At 45.9% G+C, this 24,747-nt stretch overlaps 1 protein-coding gene across 3 annotated transcripts in view; it reads left to right on the top strand.

Moving 5' to 3' along the window:
* Window positions 1-24,747, top strand: part of NKAIN4 (sodium/potassium transporting ATPase interacting 4) — a gene marked incomplete at its 3' end in the record, with an annotated part of 97,996 nt that overhangs the window by 67,214 nt on the left and 6,035 nt on the right. For all 3 annotated transcript variants that reach the window (XM_081917348.1, XM_081917347.1, XM_081917346.1), the window contains exon 5: window positions 14,636-14,696. In XM_081917348.1, the coding sequence (XP_081773474.1) occupies window positions 14,636-14,696 (61 nt within the window). The remainder of the gene's footprint in view (window positions 1-14,635; window positions 14,697-24,747) is intronic.

A 24,747-nucleotide genomic window follows, 5' to 3' on the forward strand; every position in this document is an offset into this window, starting at 1 on the left:
CAGGAAACAAAAGCAGTTTTTTCCACTGTGTTGTTGTTACATGTGAGTTCAACCCTCCTAAAAAAAAAAAGCTCAATAAAAGTTAATTTGGGGGCAGCTAAACTAAATTTTTGGGACGCGGGTGGCGCTGTGGGTTAAACCACAGAGCCTAGGACTTGCCGATCAGAAGGTCGGTGGTTCGAACCCCACGGTGGGGTGAGCTCCTGTTGCTCGGTCCCTGCTCCTGCCAACCTAGCAGTTCGAAAGCACGTCAAAGTGCAAGTAGATAAATAGGTACTGCTCCGGTAGGAAGGTAAATGGCGTTTCCATGCACTGCTCCGGTTCGCCAGAAGCAGCTTAGTCATGCTGGCCACATGACCCGGAAGCTGTATGTCGGCTCCCTCAGCCAATAAAATGAGATGAGCGCCACAACCCCAGAGTTGGCCATGACTGGACCTAATGGTCAGGGGTCCCCTTTACCCTTAAACTAAATTTGGGGGCGCTGGGCAGATCTTTGCACCCTGGCGGCGCATATGCTAAAGACAGCCCTGTTTGTACTGCACCAGAATCAGAGGCGACCCCCAAACCAGCTAGGGAGACAACTTGCTGTAGCTTTTAGCACCTCCACAAGCGTTGAATGTGGCTGTTGTCAAACCAGTATCTGTTCAGGGTTGTCCTGAGTCGCCCAGTGACTTCCTGTAACAACTTCATGGTGTGTTCTGGCACCTATTTTTCTTGGGGTGGGGGGCGGAGAACGCTGCCCAGAACTGCAGTGCTGAAGGTCTAAGAATGCTTGATCTCTATTGCCATAAATAGTTCAGCTCTCTCCTCCTTCCCTTTAGGCTCCATCTGAAAGCAGAATAATGATGAGGTCTCTGCATAACCGTTTGGTTATCCGTGCAGCTCTTTTAATCTTCTCTCTGAAGTCTGCCCCTCCTACTTCTTTACCATTTCCCCCTCCTTCCAGCTCTCTTCGATTTCTGATTAAAATATTTAAAACTGGGCAAATGGAAAGGAACTTTAATGTAGGTCAGAACTTGACCCTCAAATATTTGAAGAGCCTTACTTTTTAAATCTTGGGGGGCGTGCGTGGATGTCTGGAGGACAGGAGAGACATGAGGGAGGGTCTATTATTCATAGCGCCGTTTTTCTTTCAAAGCAACTTTAATTTGAAAAGAAGTCTCCATATTTCACTTTATTTTATTTAAAGAAGAATAAGGGCCTGATTTCATGAGGTGCGGTATGAACTGTGCCGGTTAGAGTCATGTATAATTCAGGCTCTGAAATTACAAGTTGGAATCTCTTGTCTTTCAAATGGTAGATTTACATTTCCAGACAGTTACACAGATGAAGCTGAGGGAGCACCGTCAGGCCGCAGAGACTGGCATGGCTCCATTAAAGGCTTCTGGGAAATCGGGTCTTATATTTTAGCACATTCTGGATATGTCTCCCAGAGGGACGAGAGAGCGGGGGCTGCTTAGCACTTGACGGATTCCTGCCTCCAACAAGAGGAAAAGAGATGGAGGGAAAGAGGCGAATGCGAAATCAAACGCCAAGTGGGATCAAAACCTGAGATCAATTGCCAAGGAACCATAGGAACAGAGGAAGCTGTCTTATACTGAGTCAGACCATTGGTCTGTCAACCTCAGTATTGTCTACACTGGCAGGCAGCAGCCCCACAGGGTTTGAGACAAAAGACCCCATACCCTCCAACATTTCTCTGATGAAAATAGGGACGTCCTATTCAACAACAACAACAACAACAAGGAATGTCCCAGTCCCTCTAAGTGTCCTTATTTTCCAGGGACAATCTCAGATTTGCAGAAGCTGTCCTGGTTTCTAATTTGATCCTGGAATGTCCTGCTTTTCCTTAGTATGTCCCTATTTTCACCGGAGAAATGTTGAAGGGTATGGAGTTTTGCCACCCCAAGCCAAGTAGATAAGTAATTATACAACCTATAGAAGGCATCTGAAGGCAGCCTTTTATGGGGAAGGTTTGTTTTTTTTAAAAAAAAAAAATGTTTCATGTTCTATTATGTTTTTATATATGTTGGGAGCCACCTAGAGTGGCTGGAGGAACCCTGTCAGATGGCTGTTATGAGAAAGCAACAACAACAACAACAACAACAACAACAACAACAACAACTGAATAGGACGTCCCTATTTTCATCAGGGGACGCGGGTGGCGCTATGGGTTAAACCACAGAGCCTCGGACTTGCCGATCAGAAGGTCGGTGGTTCTAATCCCCGCGACGGGGCAAGCTCCCGTTGCTCGGTCCCAGCTCCTGCCAACCTAGCAGTTCAAAAGCACGCCAGTGCAAGTAAATAAATAGGTACCACTTTGGCGGGAAGGTAAACGGCGCTTCTGTGCACTACTCTGGTTTGCCAGAAGCGGCTTAGTCATACTGGCCACATGACCCGGAAGCTGTACGCTGCCTCCCTCGGCCAATAAAGCGAGATGAGTGCTACAACCCCAGAGTCGGTCACGACTGGATCTAATGGTCAGGAGTCCCTTTACCTTTATTTTCACCAGAGAAATGTCGGAGGGTATGAGAGCTGTGTCATCAGCATAATGAAGCTGGCAGATGTGCCTCTGCGGGGAGGGAATTCCACAACTGAGGGGCTTCGATAGACAACGGCCTTTTCCTAGGAGTTTCCCAGCACCCAGAGTTCATTGAGGAAGCCATGATTGTTTAAAGTGGTATGATTGTGCTGTAAATGTGCAATGTAGATGGTGCTTCTTGGGATCACAGCCTCTCTGTACCCGGGTGCAAGGAAAGCTGGCCCATTGCCTCTGGGCAGGAATCTCCTGCTTAAGCAGAATTCTGTTTCCAGCCTGCCCAGCTACCCAAGAAACTGAACACAGTTGACCAGCACATCTGCAATGGTCTCCCAGATGTTTGACAATGGAGCACAGGAAGCTATCTCATACGGAACCCGTTCATTGGTCCCTTTAGCTCATTATTGCCTACAATAACTTAGCTCTCCAAGGGTAGAGAAAGGCATCTACTTTGAGATGCCAGGAACTGAACATAGCTGTCAAGCGTCCCTTATTTGGACAGTCCCTTATCCCAGCGCCATGTCCCGCTGCTGTCCCTTATTGATGTCCCTTAAATAAGCTACTGAAGGTAATGGGGCCCTTTCTATGTCCAGCTGTCCTTTGTCAACAACAAACTGTTGCTGTTTTTTGTGTGTTGAATATATGCTATATGGTAATTTACTAAAGCCATTTGTACGCAACAAAATATGTATTTTTTCAAAGTAATTGTTGATCCCTTATTTTGGCTGCTGATCCCTTATTTTAGAGGCTGCTGGTCCCTTATTTTCAAATCTGTAAGGTGACAACTATGGAACTGAACCTGGAACCTTCTGCATGCAAAGGAACTTCCTTATTGCTCAGCTACAGCCCATCCCCCAGCACTTGCCATGTTAATGCAGTTGACAGGGAGATGACAGTAGGAAAAGCAGGTTCAGTGACCCTTCAACAGTGGGCTGCCCTACATGCCTGGTGGGCTGCATTTGGCTCTGCGGGTCAAAAGTTGTAACGCTTATAGGTATTTGTTGGGCTTTAATAGAATTCTAATGGGACCCATCTATCATGGAAAAATGCATTCTCGGTCTATTACAAGCTAGGCTTGTTCAGCACCTTTTGGATCACCGTGGACTCTTCGTCTCTCATGGGTTCTCCCCGCCCCCCTTCCTTGCTCCCCTCCTTTCCATTGTCCTAATTCTCCTCTTGATAATTTCCTGCCTACGTTGACCTTGAAGCATCTTCTCCTGTGGGCAAACGCCTTGATGGATGGTGCTGTGATACATAGATCAAAAACTCTTTGCCTTCCATGCTGAGACAACGGGAAAAAAGTAATTTCCCTCCGCCCACTGCCACCCGATCCATTCTTGCTATTGCCAGAGGATGCTCGTCTTTAGAAGACTTTGGGGACATTTTAAGGCAATTGACTCTCTTTTCCACAGAACAGATTAACACACACGCACACAAACACACACAAAAAGAGGTCTGCATGACGTATTTTTTGCAGGCGGGGTGATTGTGTAGGAAATTCATTAGCTCAGTGGTAGCAGGCCGACTTCAACCCCAGCATGTGAAGGACATCCGTGAAGGATAAGACTATCAATGGTACTGGTTTTGATGATTACATGTTACCAGGGATCATAACTAGGAGTGTGCTATTTCACTCATGTCCTTCTTGTGGGTTTCCCACACATCATAGCTTGAATAAAGCTATAACAGGACATATCAGAGCCAGGGTAGTGTAGGGCTTAAGAGCGGTAGTCTCATAATCTGGTGAACCGGGTTCGCTTTCCCCGCTCCTCCACATGCAGCTGCTGGGTGACCTTGGGCCAGTCACACTTCTCTGAAGTCTCTCAGCTTCACTCACCTCACAGAGTGTTTGTTGTGGGGGAGGAAGGGAAAGGAGATTGTTAACTGCTTTGACACTCCTTAAGGGGAGTGAAAGGCGGGATATCAAGTCCAAACTCCTCCTCCTCCTCCTCCTCCTCCTCTTCTTCTTCTTCATCTTACAATTAGTCAAATTGAGATCACACTTATAACTTCATGTAATGGGAATTTCCTCATTGTAATAGTGTAGCAAGTGACCCACTGTAGAGTCCAAGGGTCATGTAGTCCAACCTCCTGCATTGCAGGAATCTCAGCTAAATCATCCAGGACAGAGGGGCATCCAACCTCTGCTTAAAAACCTGCAAGGAAGGAGAGCCCACAGTCTCCCAAGAGAGACCACTCTACTGCCAAACAGCTCTTACTGTCAGAAAGTTCTTCTTGATGTTTAATCACAATCTCCTTCCCTGTAACTTGAAGCCATTGTTTTGAATCCTACCCTCTGGAGAAAGAGAAAACAAACTCGTTCCATCCTCCATGGGACAGCCCTTTAGATAGTTGAAGACAGCTATCATATCACCTCTCTGTCTCTTCTTTTCCAGGCTAAACATACCCTGCTCCTTCAACCGTTCCTTGTAAGGCTTAGTTTCCAGACCCTTGATCATCTTGGTCGCCCTCCTCTGCACATATTCCAGTTTGTCAACATCCTTCTTAAATTGGAGTGCCCAGAACTGGACACAGTATTCCAAGTGTGGTCTGACAAAGGCAGAATGGAGTAGTACTATTAATTCCCTTGATCTGGACACTATACTAGAATAGTGTTATTTTTTGTTTGTTTGTTTGTTTGCTGCTGCTGCATCATACTGTTGACTCATGTTCAGCTTGTGATTCACTAAAACCCCCAAAATCCTTTTCATATGTACTACTAACAAGCCGTGTTTTTCCCGTGTTATATTTGTGAAGCTGATTATCCTTGCCTAAGTGCAGAACCTGACATTTATCCCTACTGAAATTTGTTTTGTTAGTTTAGGCCCATTTCTCCAATCTGTTAAGGTCATCTTGAATCCTGTTTTTGTCTTCTTCTTTCTGTCCAAAAACTGAGAGCCCATAGCACCCATAGCAAACAGTAATATTATAAGGGGAACAGAGTACGCATGAAAACATGAGTATATTCGCAGTGTCTTCAGACTCATTTGGCAAAGTCATAGGTGCATGACAACTGTGGCCACAGAACATAATAGCTGCTTGAAGGAGAAGCAAGGAGGCTGTAGCTAAATGGTAGAAATTTGCATGCAGAAGGTTTCAAGTTCAATGCCTGGCATCTCAAGTTGGGCCGGGAGAGATTCCCTGAGAGATTCAGAGGGCTTCTGGTCAGAGTAGACAATGCTGAGCTAGATGAACCAGCCGTCTGACTCATTGTAAGGCAACTTCCTATGTTCCTATATGCTCCTGTCAATTCCTGTGGAGCAAGAATCAGCAATGAATTCACTTAAACGTTTACATACCTCAATGTTATGCTTCCTTCTTTGCATTGCGCTTTACTGCTGTGACCTTTCAGAGTTTGATTTTTCTCCTGCTATTGGCTTTATACCATTCATATTTCATGCAGAAGGCAAAACGTAGCAGAGCTTCCAGGCGTTTTCTATATCCCCGAGGTGCTGGCTTTCATTACAGCTTAGCATGGAAAGCAGATCAGGCTCACATGATGTGCTCTTCCCCGAAACCCTCTGCTTGCTCTAGAAAACTCTCCGATCCTGATGAGCTGGGAGGCTGATGTAACCTCTTTGGGTAAAGTAGGAGAAGTGAAACAATTGAATAAACAGTAATTCATTATTGATGAAACCCTATGTTGGAAAGTCGTAGGCAGTGGGGGATGAGGTCAAAGCAGAACAAAGGATTTAATCACTAAGTGGGATGTGTTGGAAACAAAGTCAAAGGAATAGGAGTGAGGAATAAGATGCACAAGGCCAACGAGAGGCCTTGGAAAACTGCTATCTAAGGATGTGTCCTTGGGGACATGTTGAAAGGGTTCAGAAGGGTATTTCATATGCTTCTGGACCTGTGCTTTGTTGTTGTTGTTGTTTAGTCATTTAGTCGTGTCCGACTCCTCGTGACCCCATGGACCAGAGCAGGCCAGGAACTCTTGTCTTCCACTGCCTCCCGCAGTTTGGTCATACTTATGTTGGTAGCTTTGAGAACACTGTCCAACCATCTCGTCCTCTGTCATCCCCTTCTCCTTGTGCCCTCCATCTTTCCCAACATCAGGGGCTTTTCCAGGCAGTCTTCTCTTCTCGTGAGGTGGCCAAAGTATTGGAGCCTCAGCTTCAGGATCTGTCCTTCCAGTGAGCACTCAGGGCTGATTTCCTTCAGAATGGATAAGTTTCAACTTCTTGCAGTCCATGGGACTCTCAAGAGTCTCTTCCAGCACCATAATTCAAAAGCATCAATTCTTTGGCGATCAGCCTTCTTTATGGTCCAGCTCTCACTTCCATACATCACTACTGGGAAAACCATAGCTTTAACTATACGGACCTTGGACCTATGCTACAACCCTAGAAAGCTGTAGAGCAGTCTTTCTCAACCTGTGGGTCCCCAGATGTTGTTGAACTACAACTCCCAGCACCCCTAGCTAGCAAGACCACAGCTCAGGGATGATGGGAGTTGTAGTCCAACAACATCTGGGGACCCACAGGTTGAGAACCACTGCTGTAGAGAAATGCAAAGGACCCCTGAGCACAAAGGGAATCTGGGAGGCAAGCAGGTACAACCAGCAGTCTAGTATCCCATTTTGTTGCCCTTCCATTTTGAGAGTGTAAGAAAGGACTTCTTATATTCTCAGAGATGGATATAAGTGACGTGCTAATTAAGAATTTCCTAAAATGCTACTCAAGGCCAGTGAAATCTCAGTGATGCCCAGAAAATCCTGGTTTCTGTCTTATGCCATTCAGAGACTTTGGCGTCCATTTCCTATGGACTCGATTATTAGATTCCTAGGCAGAGATTTAAGGTAGCTGGGTTAAATTTCCGTTACCCTAGTCTTGAGCCCATGGGATACAGTCAGCTATAAATAATCTGATCGAATTAATAAATGGAAGGATCCAGTTGCTTATTACCTTTTCAAGGACATAGGAAGTTATAAATGTCAGCAGCCAGGGTTCATATTTCTGGGGCAATGATGAATTTTTAATCCTTTGTCCAATGCTTAATGTATTTTGGTACTTAACTTTCCTACGTGTCATACAGTGGGCAAACAATTACATTGAAGGATATTTGGTTTAAGCTTGCCGATAAAAGGAAGGTAAACGGAGTTTCCGCTTTGGGTCTTTGAAGCTGGGCAGTCTTCCGGCTTCTGATTTTTGGTGAGTTTCCTCATAGAGTTCAGGACACGTTCAGCTAGAGAAAGTGGGGATCTGAGCATTGTGCCACATCTGACAGCACATACATAGAAAGGCATGGGGGAAATTGTAAGAGATATCTTTCCCCTGAAAACCCAGCAAACCTGGATCTGGGTATCTTCCAAGAAAGTGCAAGATACAGTGGTACCTCGGGTTGAGTACTTAATTTGTTTTGGAGGTTCATACTTAACCTGAAACTGGTCTTAACCTGAAGCACCACTTTAGCTAATGGGGCCTCCTGTGGCTGCCGCGCCGCTGGAGCATGTTTTCTGTTCTCATCCTGAAGCAAAGTTCTTAACCTGAAGCACTATTTCTGGGCTAGCGGAGTCTGTAACCTGAAACGTATGTAACCTGAAGTGTATGTAACCCAAGGTGCCACTGTATTCTGCTTCTCATTGGCTTTTGGTGGCCCCAGATATAGCGTGATGATGTGAGATGAAGGTGATTTAATCAATGCACTTGGAACTTGATGATTTTAGGTTATTGTTACCTGGGCGTTTGGGATGTCATAAATCAAAGAAGTAAAACACCACTTCCACAACAAAAAACCCATGCTGGATGTTGCTCACAAAAGCAACACTCTATTCCGAACTTAAAAATGGAAAGCGTAATGCTGGTGGTCAACAAAAGAGGTTTAAAGACTGTCTCAAGGCAAATCTAAAAAAATGTAGTATAAACACTGACAACTGGGAAACACTGGCTTGCGAGTGCTCCAGTTGGAGAACAGCCTTTACCAAAGGTGTCATGGGCTTTGAAGAAGCTCAAACTCAGGACGCAAGGGAGAAACGTGCTAAGAGGAAGGCATGCTTGGCAAACCCTTACCATGATCAACTCCTGCCTGGAAACCAATGTCCCCACTGTGGAAGGAAGAGTGGATCCAGAATTGGCCTCCACAGTCACTTACAGACTCATTGTTAAAACCGTGTTTATGGAAGATAATCTTACTTGGCTACGAGGGATCGCAGAAGGAAGAAGAAGAAGAAGAAGAAGAAGAAGAAGAAGAAGAAGAAGAAGAAGAAGAAGAAGAAGAAGAAGAAGAAGACCGTGTGCAGGTCATTGTTTCAGCACCATGGCCAGCTCCAGACCTGCATACCTCTAAAAGCTTTCACCTCCACTATCTCAAAGGGCATGCAATCCCTGGGGTAAGAAATCATCAGGAACAGTCTGGGGTTGTATTTTCCCTTGGCTTTTCAGCATCTTCTTTGCCCCAGGCTCCTGTGCCTTAGCCCACTACAGTGGTACCTCGGGTTACAGACACTTCAGGTTACAGACGCTTCAGGTTACAGACTCCGCTAACCCAGAAATAGTACCATGGGTTAAGAACTTTGCTTCAGGATGAGAAAAGAAATCGTGCAGCGGCGGCACAGTGGCAGCGGGAGGCCCCATTAGCTAAAGTGGTACCTCGTGTTAAGAACAGTTTCAGGTTAAGAAGGGACCTCCAGAATGAATTAAGTTCTTAACCCAAGGTACCACTGTAGTGTCCTAGATGGTGTGCTGTTGTTTTTTCATCCAATCTTTTTTATTAAGTTTTACATTACCAATTAAAATCCAAACATTAAACATCAACATCAACGTTTAGGATTCCATGAATCCTTCGACTCCCTCTACCCTTCCATGGTTACCATTATTAACCTTTTTTCAACTGCTTCTCTTATTTTCTCTTAAAAGTCCACTTTTACCATAGTCTTTAACACATTACAAGCATTACGCAAATCCTGCCAAAGTTTTTGCTTGTTTACAGTGTTTTCTTAAATACATTGTAGATCTTTCCCATTCCATCTTAAAGTTCTTCTCTTCCTGGCTTCTGATTTTCCCTGTCAATTTCATCATTTTGGCATAGTCCATTTGTCTCTGGTCTCTGGTATTTTCTTTCCATCTCTGGGCCAGTCGTATCCGCACTGCTGTTATTGCATACATAAATAATCATTTCTGCTCCTTCTACATGGTGGGTTTTGCCATGGTGACCCCTCAAGATGAATGGACACATCCTCCTTTTCTTTCCTCCTCACAAGTCATGTTGCTTTTTCTGTGTGTGAAAAACCTCTTACTAAAATTGCACAATGATGTGTTTGCATGGAAACCAGAAACGCACAGTTGCCGTAGATTTCCGAAAGGTTGCGTTGACCATCTGGAAAGTGCTGGGTCCTCTTCTTGTTCCAGCCACTGAAGGGTTTGAAGACCATCTGGAAACTGCTGCATCCTCTTCTTGTACAGGGGATTAAAGACTTTGCTTCAGCTGCATATTTATTTAGGCAGAATCCCTCATTTAGGACAGAATAGGTAGTCAAGCAGGGAGAGGCTGCCTCTGAGCAGCTTAGCATACACCTGAGCAATGAATGTCTGACACTGCAGTCATGCCAGTCACAGCAGCTTTTATAAGACCAGGTGGAACCCCAATTGGCCATTGATGTCACCTGATCTCTGTCAACTTGATAGCTGCAATGCCATCCATTGGCTCTGTGTGTGTGTGTGTGTGTGTGTGTGAGAGAGAGAGAGAGAGAGAGAGAGAGAGAGAGAGAGAGAGATGCAGCATTTTCTTTCTCCTGGATGCAGCTACAGCTGTGGAGTGAGTTAGGTGCTCAGGCCCTGCCACTGGAACCCCCTGTACAAATACTGTATTGGCCTGAATATAAACCGCACCCGAATATAAGCCGCACCTTTAAAATTCGGGGGGGGGGGAGAGTCCGCAACCAGAAGGAGGAGGAGTACCAAGAGGAATGGAAGAAATTTAGAGACTATTTAGCTAAATATGTTAAGATAACTTAAATAGAATAACTTGCGAGCACCAGATTGGCCTAGGATTTAAATAAGTGATGTTGTAGAATACTATGGTTTAAAAAAATGAAAAGAAAGAAAGATGTTAATTGACTAAGTAAATTTTATGTGAAAATAGTTTTGGAAAACTGCTATAATGATTTATATGGAAATTCAGCCGGGGGATTCGAGGAAGTCACACAATAATGTTAACAAAAGTGGAATTATTACAGTTAGGATTAATGTTTGTCTGTTTGCTTCCTTGCTTGCTTGTTTTTGGGATGTTTTCTTCTTATTTGTCTGTTATAAATTTGGAAAATTAATTTAAAAAATTGAAAAAAAATAAAATAAATTCCGGGGGGGGGGGATACCTGAATATAAGACACTCCCTTAAAATTGGTGGTGACCATGTGGTCCGAGCAAAAAATTGTGTCCCTACAGAACCCGCACAGTGCACTGGGAAATGATGGGGGGCCCGACTGAAGAGGCCCCGACACTCCCCCTGAAGCACCAGCCCTACACGGTGCAGCTGGGGGGAGGTTTGCATAGGGTGATGGCAGAGGCAATCGCAACCCCCGCTCACTAGGGCTGCAGTAGGAGTTAAAGGCTTGGGAGCAGCGGGCAGCACGCCGTAGCCCCACGCTCCTGGGCTGCTCTCTGGGGGGGGAGCTGCGCTGCTTCCCCCCTTCATTCTGATGGCTCAGGGAAGGTTTGGGATTGGTGGGTGGGAAGGGCACCATTGTCTCGCACCCTCAACAGCCCTCATGGTGGCATCCTAGGCTGTTTCAGCAGTGATATCGTGAGGTCGCGAAATATAAGCCGCACTTTAACTTTTCATGGTCAGAATTTGGAAAAAGGTGTGGCTTATATTTGGGGCAATACGGTATGCCCCCATGCCAGTGCTGCTTTCTTGGTTTTGTGGTCTGTTTAAAATTTGTATAGGACACATCTGCGCCAATGGCTTGGTCTCCCTACAGGCTTTTTGGCAGCAGGTGAAAGTATCTCCACGACTTTCTTGAAATGCTTACATAGGAGACGTAAGGTAGAGGCTTTTCAGTGCCTTTCCATGAGTCTGTGCAATGTTGCTGGTGGAAGGAGGATCTCAAACTAGGATCCCTGGCTCCTCCGGATCTGCCGGGCACCTCATTTTTAAGGTTATTGTAGGCCTTAATTATTTGTTTTCCACTGTGAACTCAATCCACTTTAACGAGGAATTAGGACCAAACAATTACTCACACCGCAGGAAGGCAGAATGATGTATGAGGGGACTCTGGAAAGTGGAGTCATTCATTTTTAATACAAGAGAAACATACATCACACCGCTGAACAAAAGGCAGGATAATGAGGTTTCCGTGGGAGGGATTATGGAATGCATTTGGGTTTGGCAGGTCTCTTCTGAAAGCCCCGCTCTGAAGAGGTTGAGTAATGTTTTACATTGTTTTGCAAAAAAAAGCTGCCTCACCAACTCTGAATCTCCTGAGCTTCTTATTAAGAGTTGCAAAGATGACGGAATGCTCACTTTATTCTCCTTGGTCTGATGGACACCAGGAAGTTCAAGCCAACAATATATGCGGGTGAAGGCGTCTATTCTTTGGAAAGGTTGGGATTTGCTTTTGTGCCTGACAGAAGGAGCAAAATGGATTCTATTGAACGATGGCAGGTGATTGTAGTGTTCGGGAAGAGACAATGGCATTAGGCATCCTGGGAATGTCAACATCTTATTCTTTTATAAAGCAAGTTTCTGTAAAATATAAGCTGGAAAGATTGGGCAGCGTCTGCAAACATTCAGAAAGTGGCTCACTGAGAAGGCTAGCCAAAACCAGGATAAATTATGGAGGAACCACAACTCAGTGATGAAGTCTGAGTTTTGCATTGCAGAAGGTCCCTGAAATCTCCAACTCAAAGGATTTAGGAAATGTAGGAAACTGTCTTATATCAAGTCAGACCATTGGTCCATCTGGCTCTGTATTGTCTACACAGACAGGCAGTAGCTCTCCAGGGTTTCAGTCAATGGATATTCCCAGCCCTAGTGAAGATGCCTGGAACTGAAGTTGAGACCCTCTGCATGCAAGATAGATGCCCTGCTAAAGAGCTTTCCCATGGACCTACGGTTCTTCTCCCAAAGTACCAGCTGATGAGAAAGTTGGCCTGGTAGACTGCTGTGAGAGTTAACAGTTCCGAACTAGATGAACAAACCATCTGTCGTGATATAAGAGCACTTCTTAGGTGTCTATGTAAAATCTATAGGGTTGCATCCGATATTAGTCTTACTCAAATTGACCCATTAAGATTTATCAGCTTGACTAACACAAGTGGAACGGTCTCCCTTGGGGAGTTGTGGGCTCTCCATCCTTGGAGGTTTTTAAGCAGTGGTCGGATGGCCATCTGTCACGGATTATTCAGCTAAGATTCCTGCATTGCAGGGGGTTGGACTAGATGACCCTCGGGGTTCCCTTCCAACTCTACAGTCCTACGATTCTATGTTGTACGACATGGGTAAGTAGAAGGTGGATCAGAATCTGCTGGCTGATCTCTGGGTGATCTGTCGCAGATTGGCAAAGTTTCTATTGTTGGGAGACGGTGAAGGAGAGCACCCTTGGGGGTGAAGTCAAATTGTTGGAGAATTACAGTGCCTGCTGTGATTGTAGAGACCGATACGGGAGAGACATGTTTTGTTGCAGCTGGGGCAGAGGAGGCGTCCGGTTGTGCTGATGCAGATGCACCGTGGCGTTTCTTCTTTCTGCGCTCCTCCCAGTTGTCTAACAATAGCGATAACTAGTTAGCCAAAGGAGCCCCAAAGCAAAATGTTAAAATAAAAAATAAGCTATAATCAAAGCTATTCTCCCTCTCGTGTTATTCTGGAGCTCAGGGCTATCCAATGAAGCTGAATGTAGAAAGATTCAGGACAGACTAGAAGAAGAAGAAGAAATTCTTCACACCACAAATACCCTCAAGTTCAGACCCTCAAGATGTGGTGAGGGCCACCAACCTGAATAGCTTTAAAAGATTAATAATATAACAATAATTTATTATTTATACCCCGCCCATCTGGCTGGGTTTCCCCAGCCACTCTGGGCGGCTTCCAACTGAATATTAAAAACAATACAGCACCAGACATTAAAAACTTCCTTAAACAGGGCCGCCTTCAGTTGTCTTTTAAAAGTCAAATAGTTGTTTATTGCCTTGACATCTGCTGGGAGGGCGTTCCACAGGGCAGGCGCAACTACCGAGAAGGCCCTCTGCCTGGTTCCCTGTAACCTGGCTTCTCAGTGAGGGAACCACCAGAAGGCCCTCGGTGCTGGACCTCAGTGACCGGGCAGAATGATGGGGGTGGAGACGCTCCTTCGGGTATACTGGACCGAGGCCATTCAGGGCTTTAAAGGTCAGCACCAACACTTTGAATTGTGCTCGGAAACGTACTGGGAGCCAATGTAGGTCTTTCAGGACTGGCGTTATACGGTATCAGAGGCCACTCCTGGTCACCAGTCTAGCTGCCGCATTCTGGATTAACTGCAGTTTCTGAGTCACCTTCAAAGGTAGCCCCACGTACAGACAAATCCATGGGCCATATTGTTATCAATGACTTCTAGCCATGATGGTTATATTCTACCTCCACTGTCTAAGGCAGCACGTTTCTGAATAGCAGTTGCTGGAAACTGCAGGAAGGGAGAGAGTGTGTTTAGACTCAGATCCTGCTTGTGAGTTTTGGACAAGCATCTGGTTGGACACTGTGAGAACAGGATACTGGGTGGGCTATTGGCCTGATCCAGCCAGACTCTATAAGACTCCCTTTTTCCATCCTAAAAAGTAAGGGGAAATGTGTGTGTGTCTTATGGAGCGAATGCAGGCTGCGCAGCTATCCCAGAAGCCAGAACAGCAAGAGGGATCTCTGCTTTCGCTGCGCAGCGATCCCTCTTGCTGTTCTGGCTTCTGAGATTCAGAATATTTTTTTTCTTATCTTCCTCCTCCAAAAACTAGGTGCGTTTTGTGGTCTGGTGCGTCTTATAGAGCAAAAAATACGGTAGTTCTATTCTTTCTATATAGTTTTGACTGTTGTTTGTTCTATGTGCACAGCGAGTATATTCCTTTATGTAAGCACTAGTCTTGGAGCAAATATTATGATTATGATTCCTTTTATCTTTTCTTCTTCCAGCTGGTGGGCTTCGTCTATGCCTGTTACGTTGTCAGTGTTTTTACAGAAGAAGAAGACAGCTGTAAGTATTCGCCTCAGGACAGATCCCTGGCCGTGGGTCTTAATCTGATGCGCTTCCCCTTAGAATGGAATTTTACTTATTTATTGCATATACATCTCACCAGGCAGCTTGAGGTGGCAGCTTGACGTTTTATCCTCACAACAACCCTGTGAAGTAGCTTAGGCTGCGAATGAATGCCTGGCCCAAGGTCATGTGACGAGCTTCTTGGCTGAGTAGGGATTTGAACCCTTGTCTCCCATGCCTTAAGTCTCTAGCCACCATCTATCCTCCCTGAATGGTGCCCTATGTACACTTTTGAGTTAAGGTCTCTCATTTTTGCTAGTGACCTTTCACTCCAGCTTCAAGAGGCAGCATTTTGCCGGTTAAACTGTAAGCTATCTCCCGCTTCTTTCTATAATTGCAAACAAGGCAACTGATTCTACAGAGGCTTTGGTTATATGCAAATGTGTTTACTTGATCAAAAAGGAAGGTGATTAGTCAATGAAGAATTCCTTTTTTAATGGTTGCGCATAATTTTATACAATTTAACTGTAACCATTTCAAAGCATTAAAATGAAAAGTTTCTTTCGAACCTTCGGACTTCCATCCCTCCCTCTATGGGTTCAATTTCCTAAGAAAATATTTTTCCCCTGCATATTTTACCCTTATCTATCTGTTATATATTCAGTTTCCAAAGTTCATTTCACACTGCAAGTGTCATTGTATCCCTGCCAATGATTTTAACTGTTTACAGTGGTCTTTTAAGTATGTTTAAAAAATTGTTCCAGTCTTTTAGAAATAATTGATCTTCCTGGTTTCTGATCTTTCCCGCCAGTCTCGCCATCTCTGCATATTCCATTAACTTGGTCTGCCATTCTTCTCTGGTCGGCACTTCTCCCTCCTTCCATCTCTGGGCTAGTGTCAGGCTGCCAGTCAAGGCTTACCTTCCCCCTCTCTATAGATAACAGCACAAAGCAAAAGCAGTATGAGAGCCAGTGTGGTGTAGAGGTTAAGAGCGGTAGACTCGTAATCTGGTGAACCAGGTTCGCTTCCCTGCTCCTCCACATGCAGCTGCTGGGTAACCTTGGGCTAGTCACACTTCTCTGAACTCACCTCACAGAGTGTTTGTTGTGGGGGAGGAAGGGAAAGGAGATTTTAGCTGCTTTGAGACTCCTTCGGGTAGTGATAAAGCAGGATATCAAATCCAAACTCTTTTTCTTCTTCTTCTTCTTCTTTTGGCAGCAACAGAGAGGTTTATTGAACACAGCACAGACATTCAGCGTCCGTTCACATCGTGTAGGTGCTCCCAGTTGAGTTCGTCCCACTTCCCTCTAATTACTTCCTGAGGGGATGTTTAGGGATGCGGGGGAGGATATATTGTCTAAGATATCCTATCCCAACTTGTCTTTACAAGTTCAACAAAATCAGCAGAGTTAACATTCCCCTTTTTTAAACACACACACAGCAGATAGCTTGCTCAGACTCGTTAGAGTCTCTGTAAATATTTTCTTGTATTTCCCCCGTTAATCCCTCCTAAAATAAAGACGCTACGCAGTCTTCTGTAAAGTATAAAACGTTTATTCACAAGTAATCATCTGTTCACACAATGATTCCCAGAAGGCAGACTTCAAAGGTTAGAAGATAGTTTAAATGTGGTGACTATCTCCTTATGGGAGAAAGACTCCCTTTTCTTCTCTTGGCCTGGAGCCAAGGGTGCATCTTAGTAGTGCTGTGGTTAAGATGGTATCGATAGAGACAAGAGGGACAAGATGGTCGCCAGCCTGTGGTTCTTTCTACTTCAGGAGAGGCCATGCCCATCCCAAGTTACACATAGGAAGTTTCATCTCAGTCCTGGGAAACAGGAAGTTCTGGCTGGAGGACTGAGACAACCTTCATGTCTACTCTAGCAATGTTGTGTTTGACTGCACCTGATTCTTACATCCCACACTTCCGTCTTCCCGTCTCCTCACCACGTGATCCCTCCACCACTGAGCCTTCTGAGATTCTACCCTATCCAGATGCCTGACTCTGGGACTCATGCACTGCATACTCTCTGGTGAGAGAGATCCAACCAGCTCTCTCTCTTCCCGTTCCTCTCCCTTCAATTGCTCTTCGCCCAGCTGTCAGTTTCCAAACTGTGTCCTTCCTCGAACCATTGCTCTAGGTCGATACTGTCCTCCTGCTCCAGAGGAGCTTCAGGATCAGGCCCTTGTGCAGAGGGAGAGGGGGGTTCCCACCATTTTCCCTCAGAGCAATACGCTTCAGTCTGGTTCCTGACATCTAGAAGCATTCTCGCTGCCATCATTGCGTACATGAACAGTCTCTTGTCTTCTTTTGGTAACTCTTCACCTATTATACCTAACAAAAAGGCTTCTGGTTTTTTAACAAAGGTTTTCTTAAACATTTTCTTTAACTCATTACATATCATTTCCCAGAAGACTTTTACCACTCCACAAGACTACCAGTCAATGATGAATTCTTCAGTCAGATGGCAACCCTAACAAGCTGATTTCTCAGTGTGGCAACATTTGGCTACTTATTCTGGCTCTGCAAATCTACCCCAAGGTTTGCTCTGTTGGGGGCTTCCAATGAGCTCATGCGGTGACATCTATTACATTTACTGTGGGGCTCAGTGTATTCTTTATAAAAAAATATTTATATTGCTATTCATAAAAAACATGAGAGAGGTTAACAACAATTGTACATCAAACCATGCAATAAAGGCCACGTGAAAAGTTGAAACCAGATATCGGCTAACTATTAAGATCTGTTCTTAATTGCTTGCATAATGCCGGCAGAATAGAAAAGTTTGAGGCAGGTACTGTATTTTTCGCCCTATAGGACGCACTTTTTCCCCTCCAAAAATGAAGGGGAAATGTGTGTGCGTCCTATGGGGCGAATGCAGGCTTTCGCTGAAGCTTGGAAAGCAAGAGGGGTCAGTGCGCACCGACCCCTCTCTCTCTCCAGGCTTCAGGAAGCTATCCGTAAACCTGGGGAGCCCACGGGAGTTCCCGCAGGGCTCCCTAGGCTGCGGATTGCAGCCTGCTTGCCCGGAGCGTGGGGTGCACTGAAGCAGAGTGCCCTGTGCTTCGGGACGCTATCCCCAGCCTAGGGAGCCCTGCGGGAGTTCCCGCGACTGGGGGGTGGAATAAAAAAAAATTCTTTATCCCCCCCCAAAAAACTAGGTGCGTCCTATGGGCCGGTGAGTCCTATAGGGCGAAAAATAAGGTATTTAAAAGTTGGGACAGATGGTGCCTGTTGAAAACCAGCTAGCAGAGTATTCCACAATACAGGGATGGTGGTAGTAAGTCTTGGTTTCTTGTTATTGTCAAATGAGCCCATTATTATGTTTGTGCAAAAAAAGTATTTCCTACTCTCTTCCCCCGGGACGTGGGGTGGTGCTGTGGGTTAAACCACAGAGCCTAGGACTTGTCGATCAGAAGGTCAGCGGTTCGATTCCCCGCGGTGGGGTTAGCTCCCGTTGCTTCGTCCCTGCTCCTGCCAACCTAGCAGTTCGAAAGTACGTCATACTGCAAGTAGATAAACAGGTACCGCTCCAGCGGGAAGGTAAACAGCGTTTCCATGTGCTGCTCTGGTTCGCCAGAAGTGGCTTAGTCATGCTGACCACATGACCCAGAAGCTGTATGCTGGCTCCCTCAGCCAATAAAGCGAGATGAGCACCGCAACCCCAGAGTCGGTCATGACTGTACCCAGTGGCGTAGCGTGGGGGGTGCAGGGAGGGGCGGCCGCACCGGGCGCAACATCTGGGGGTTAGGGTTAGGGGGCGCAAATCCACGGGTTAGGGGGCGCAAATCCACGGGTTAGGGGGTGCAAATTACTTGCCTTGCCCTGGGTGCTGACAACCCACGCTACGCCACTGAATGAGCCTCACCAACTCGAGGAATGACCAGTGGTGCTCTTGCAGATGATCTCAGGGATCGAGTTGGGATAAAAGGCTTCAGAGGGATCTGCAAAGGCCTGATTTCCACACCATATGGAATGAACCTCCTGAGGAGATGAGTGCAGTGATCAATTGTGTATAAAAGAGATGAGATTATAAGAAAGCAGGCAATTAAGAAGACATCCTTCCACCATGGTTAATCAATGTCTGCTTTCAACTTTTTGTGGCTTTTCTTGTACGGATTTATGTTTCGCTGCTGTAAACCGCTTGGATATATTTTTATGACAATATATAAATATTCATATAAATTAACAGAGCGCAGTTCTGGCGCACCTCTCAGGTGGGCCCCATTGCAGGCTGGCACACCCCCTCTTGCTTTTACGTACTTGCCTTTATGTACATTTTGAGAAGCCCAAAATGAACATTTCAAGTCAGAATGGAAGCTGGCCAGTTTGTGCAAGTCTACACTTTTTTTTTCTTTCTTTTTAGATCTGTGACTCCACCTAGCTCCTTGCCACTCTTCCCAGTGATTGGTCAAGCTACAGGCCAGTTCCTACTTTGTCCATCCGTTTCCTGTGTAGCAGCAACAGGCTTTAATCTTTCTAGCCAGGCCTCTCCCATTGCACATATTTCAAAAAGTAGATGCCATCTTTCAAAAAGTAAAAACCAGGACACCCCAAAAGTTGTTGAGCTTTTTAAAGGAAACCCCCCAAATCACCTGCCTGAATCTAAGAGAATGGGGGATGAGGGGACACATTTATTTGGTCTGCACCAGAACCAGGGAGTGATTCTCAAACCAGCTAGGGAGACAGCTTGCCATAGTTTGTTTCCCCCCCCCCCAATTTTTTTCATTGATTTTCACAAAATTGTAAACAAACAAACAAACAAACAAACAAAAATCATAACTTTATTAAAATTACACTTATTAACATTGCTATGTGACTTCCTCGCTTCCCCTTGGTTGAATTTCAATGCATATCTTTTTAACGGCTCTCCTAATCAAAGTTCTTATAAACTTAACTTAATCATTTAACATCCTTTTATATCTGTTCAATTCAAAATTTAACATGTTAAACATCACTTAACTTATATAAATTCCTAAGCCAATCTGTTTCCTGCAAGCTATTTCCCATTAGTTTAACTTAACAAATTTAACTAAGTAATCATTAGATTTTGTCCATTCTTCCTGATACTCCTCCTCCTTCTGGTCACGGACTCTTCCGGTTAGGTCAGCTAGCTCCGAAAAATCCATCATCTTCATCTGCTATTCTTCCACCGTTGGTAATTCTTGGGTTTTCCACATTTTTGCTAGTAAAATACGAGCAGCAGTTGCGGCATACAAAAATAATTTAACATCTTTCTTGGGCAATTCCAAACCTGTTATTCCAAGAAGAAAGGCCTCTGGTTTCTTTATAAATGTATGTGTCAACATTTTTTTCTATTCATTATAAATCTTTTCCCAGAAGTCTTTCACCTTGCGGCAGGTCCACCACATGTGGTAAAAAAGCTTGCCATAGTTTTTAGCACCTCTGCGGGGAGTGAACTCAGCTGCTGTCAAAACAGCATCTGTTCATGGCTGCTCCGAGTTGCCCGGCAACTTACTGTAACAACTTATTGATGAGTTCTGGCACCTATTTTCGGCGGGAGGGGAGGCGGTAGGAGGTACTGTAAGTAAATAAATAAACATAATAAGAGCCTGTTAGATCAGGCCAATGGCCAGGGCCGGATTTAGGTTTGACGAGGCCCTAAGCTACTGAAGGTAATGGGGCCCTTTATATGTCCAGCTGTCCTTTGTCAACAACAAATTGCCACTGTTTTTTGTGTTGAATATATGCTATATGGTAATTTATGGACCTAACAGGTATCTAAAGCCATTTGCACATAACAAATTACAGTGGTACCTCGGGTAACCACTGTACCGCTTCAGGTTACAGATGCTTCAGGTTACAGACTCCGCTAACTCAGAAATAGTACCTCAGGTTAAGAACTTTGCTTCAGGATGAGAACAGAAATCACACAATGGCAGCGCAGCAGCAGCGAGAGGCCCCCATTAGCTAAAGTGGTGCTTCAGGTTAAGAACAGTTTGAGGTTAAGAACGGACCTCAGGAACAAATTAAGTACATAACCAGAGGTACCACTGTACGTATTTCATCAAAGTAATTGTTACAACCAGTCCATGCAGAATGTAGGCACCCTATATATAGAAATGGGCAAACCAGTGATCTTTTAGGGAGCAGGCTAGCAGGCGGGGCCCATGACTTACATCACAGGAGCCTACACAACACAAAACACTGTTGCTGTATGTAGGTTTTATTTTATTTGTTTTTATCAGATATTTTGGAAATGTACATCCAGAGGGCTTTTCCCTTGAATTTTTTTGGGGGGGGGGGTCAAGAGAGTGGGGCCCTAACCTATTGCTTGTTTAGCTTATACGCAGTGGCATCTCAATGGGGGGGCAGTGTGCCCCAGGTGCCATGTCTGGGAGGTGACAAGAAGGACCCCCAGGGGCTCGTCGCGGCGCAAGTAGCCATTGCGCTGCCACAGCCGCATGTGGAGGATCCCGGTGCCGGTGGCAAACCACTATGTACAGCGTCACATGCATGTGCTGTACGTAATGCTGCCGCACATATGCTGTACATTGCGGTTTGCTGCCGGCGCTGCTTGAGCACCGTACGGATGGCGGGGGGATCCCTCCATCGCCGCTACAGCCACATGTAGAGGATCCTCGGTTTACAGCCGCGAGCAGAGGATCCCAGCACCGTCTGTATGGTGCTGGAGCACTGGCGTCGGCAAACCACTATGCACAGCACATGTGCGGTGTCACTATGTACGGCGCATGAGTCGTAAGTAGCGACGCCCGCCCTGGGTGTCACAACGCCTTCGCTTGCCCCTGCTTATACGTAAATCCGGCATTGCCAATGGCTCATTCAGCTTCTTGTCCTCCTGGTGAACACCTATGAGAAACCCACAAACAAGACCTGAGCTAAACTTTAAGATAGCCTGGTCTTTATTTATTGTGCTTATTCCTGGAGGACTGTGCTTTAGGGTTGCACTGTTTAAGTGCTTAGCTTGGGCTGCACTGGGCCCTAAGTGTTTATCGGCTGGCTCAACAAATATTGCGGCCAGGTCACTAATCTCCTGTTAAACAACGCCTTAAGTTCAATTGCTGTAAGTGGCTGTATTTATTTTGAGTGGAGTAGTGTGAGTGCTTTTCCAAATTCTGGGGTGGGCGGAAAGAGCACTTACTCCAGCAATCTCTCTTTGAAACTGTCTAAAAGATGTGTTCTTCACGGTGGTTTTATTGATCGGCGTTGCGTCAGAAGCTGGCCTTTAAATTTACAATGCTCTAAAATGCCTGTAATGAACAGCTTCAACCACTTTCATTGCCACCCCTTCTAGTTAGGCTAATATATCTGTACTTGGTCGAGAACTGAGCTTAGTTTGTTTTAAAATAACTATGGCTATATATTTGCAATAAAAGGAGTAACTTTGATGGGGAGTGGGCAGGAGGTCGATTAGGCTAGGTGAGGGAGGGTGAATCTCAAGAGAAAAGCCAATAAAATAAAAAGAGATGTCACTGAGCTGGTGGGGGGAGAGTGATTTATTGAGAAATTCACAGCAGCTAATTTCTGCACCCCCCCCCCACCATCCCCAGCAAATCCTTTTCCCCTCCCCTCTTCCGGCATTCCAATTCCGAAATGCCAGCCTCAATAATTAACACTGACAAACCATCAATATTTCACACTCTCAGCAGTAGAGCCTTCCAGTGACCTGAGCCAATTTGAGCTGCCTTTTAATTTTCTCCCCCATTTGTGGGTTTCTTTGAAAACACTCCTTTGCTCTGGAGCAGGAAGTCGTTATAAGCGCAGAGGTGCCTTGCCAGGCGCTAACACAATTTGCACACCATGGTGGGGTGGGGGTGGGAGGCGGAAACAATAACACAACCCGCTATTCACACTTTACTCAGTTTGGGAGTGATAGTTCAACAACTGGGACCTGCATTATGATGTTGCAGTACAGAGTTGGCCTGTTCAGGGTTTCAACTGGTTACCCATCCCCTTTCCCAGGATACTTGTTGTTGCCATCTGTCTGTCTCGATAGACAATGGAGTGCGCTTCTGGGGGTGAAGTCAAACTGCTGTTTTAGCAGCACCAAAGTGACCTCTCTGGGGCGCAAACCTGGGCAGTGCGTATGGAGGTCCTGGACTCCCTAGACAACACTCCTCTCTTGGCCTCGCTGGTGTGGTCCAAAAGAGCACAGAGCAATATGATTGGCACCAGCTAAGCAGCAGGAGTTGCCAAAAGGAGGGATACAGGCACCATCCAAACATCTTAGGGACTCCATTCTGGGTTTGCTCCTTAGCCTTTTCTTCTCCCAAAGATATGCACCACTCTGGCAAGCAGAGGTTTAGACTCAGAGTTTTTCTTCCCAGGTTCCTTCCCAGGTTGATGGGCCCCATCTGCCCCTCACTTCCCTCTACAGCACATACAGAAACCACCTTCTTGACCATTGGACCTACTATTGCTCCTGCCCGCTCAATCCACAAGAGCCTGTCTTCTCATGCAGGGGAAGTCCCTAAGTCACTGAGAGTTTGAGACCCATCAGCCACCCTCATTTAGCCAGCCAGTCGATGGCTGGCGTGTGACGGTTGGGGTGTGACGGTTGTCACATGTTGGCAGCTTCCTGGAGCTTCCAGGTGACAGCTAAGTGCAGGATGGGGACCAAAGGTGGACAAACTGTTTCTGAAGCACCATGACATGTTCTCCCACCAGAGGTACTACCCCTCCCCTAATACCCCACACACCCCACACAAATAATAATACCTGAAGGAGCGTCTCCACCCGCATCGTTCTGCCCAGACACTGAGGTCCACCAACGCAAGGGCCTTCTGATGGTTCCCTCGCTGCAAGAAGCCAAGTTACAGGGAACCAGGCAGAGGGCCATCTCAGTAGTGGTGCTGCCCTGTGGAACGCCCTCCCATCAGATGTCAAAGAGAAAAACAACTACCAGACTATTAGAAGACTTTTAGAGCTTTAAAGGTCAGCACCAACACTTTGAATTGTGCCCGGAAACATACTGGGAGCCAATGTAGGTCATTCAGGACTGGTGTTATGTGGTCTTGGCGGCCACTCCCAGTCACCAATCTATTTTTGGGTCACCTTCAAAGGTAGCCCCACATAGAGCGCATTGCAGTAGTCCAAGTGGGAGATAACCAGAGCATGCACCACTCTGGCAAGACAGTCCATGGGCAGGTAGGGTCTCAGCCTGTGTACCAGATGGAGCTGGGGATGTGCTTGTGGTGGGCCAGAGGAACAAGGACTTCAAGAGCTGCTCTCAGACTCCAAGGCCTCTCAGACCTTCCTGCAGCTGGGCTGGAACCCCAAATCTTGAGCCACTGCATCACTGTGATAACTGTGGAAAGGAACCCATTCCTTTCTGGATTGTTTTACTGGTGCCTGACCAAAAGAAGTATGTTAAAGTCCTGGATGGTTATTTCATCATGGAAGTCCACATTGCCAGCATTTCCATTTTAAATGTTTATTTATTTTATTGCATTTATATCCCAAGGAACTCAAGTTGGCGCACGTGGTTCTGCCCCATCTCATTTAATTTCCCGCAACAACCCTGTGAAGTAGGTTAGACTGAGAGGCAGTGATGGGCCCACTGAGCTTCATGGCTGAGTGAGGGATTCAAACCTTAGTCTCCCAGGTCACAGCCCAAGACTCTAACCACTACACCACACTAGGAGTTTGCAAGAAACCCAGGGATCAATCTAGCTAAAGCTAAGGATGGTTAAAGGTGAAGGGACCCCTGACCATTAGGTCCAGTCGTGACCGACTCTGGGGTTGCAGCGCTCATCTCGCTTTACTGGCCAAGGGAGCCGGTATACAGCTTCTGGGTCATGTGGCCAGCATGACTAAGCTGCTTCTGGCAAACCAGAGCAACACACGGAAACACTGTTTACCTTCCTGCCGGAGCAGTACCTGTTTATCTACTTGCACTTTGAAGTGCTTTCGAACTGCTAGGTGGGCAGGAGCAGGGACCGAGCAATAGGAGCTCACCCCATCGCGGGGATTCGAACCACCGACCTTCTGATTGGCAAGTCCTAGGCTCTGTGGTTTAACCCGCAGCGCCACCCACGTCCCTTAAGGATGGTTACGTTCATTTAAT

This window comes from Podarcis melisellensis (genome assembly GCF_964234715.1).
Source record: "Podarcis melisellensis genome assembly, chromosome: 6".
Lineage (NCBI taxonomy): Eukaryota > Metazoa > Chordata > Lepidosauria > Squamata > Lacertidae > Podarcis > Podarcis melisellensis.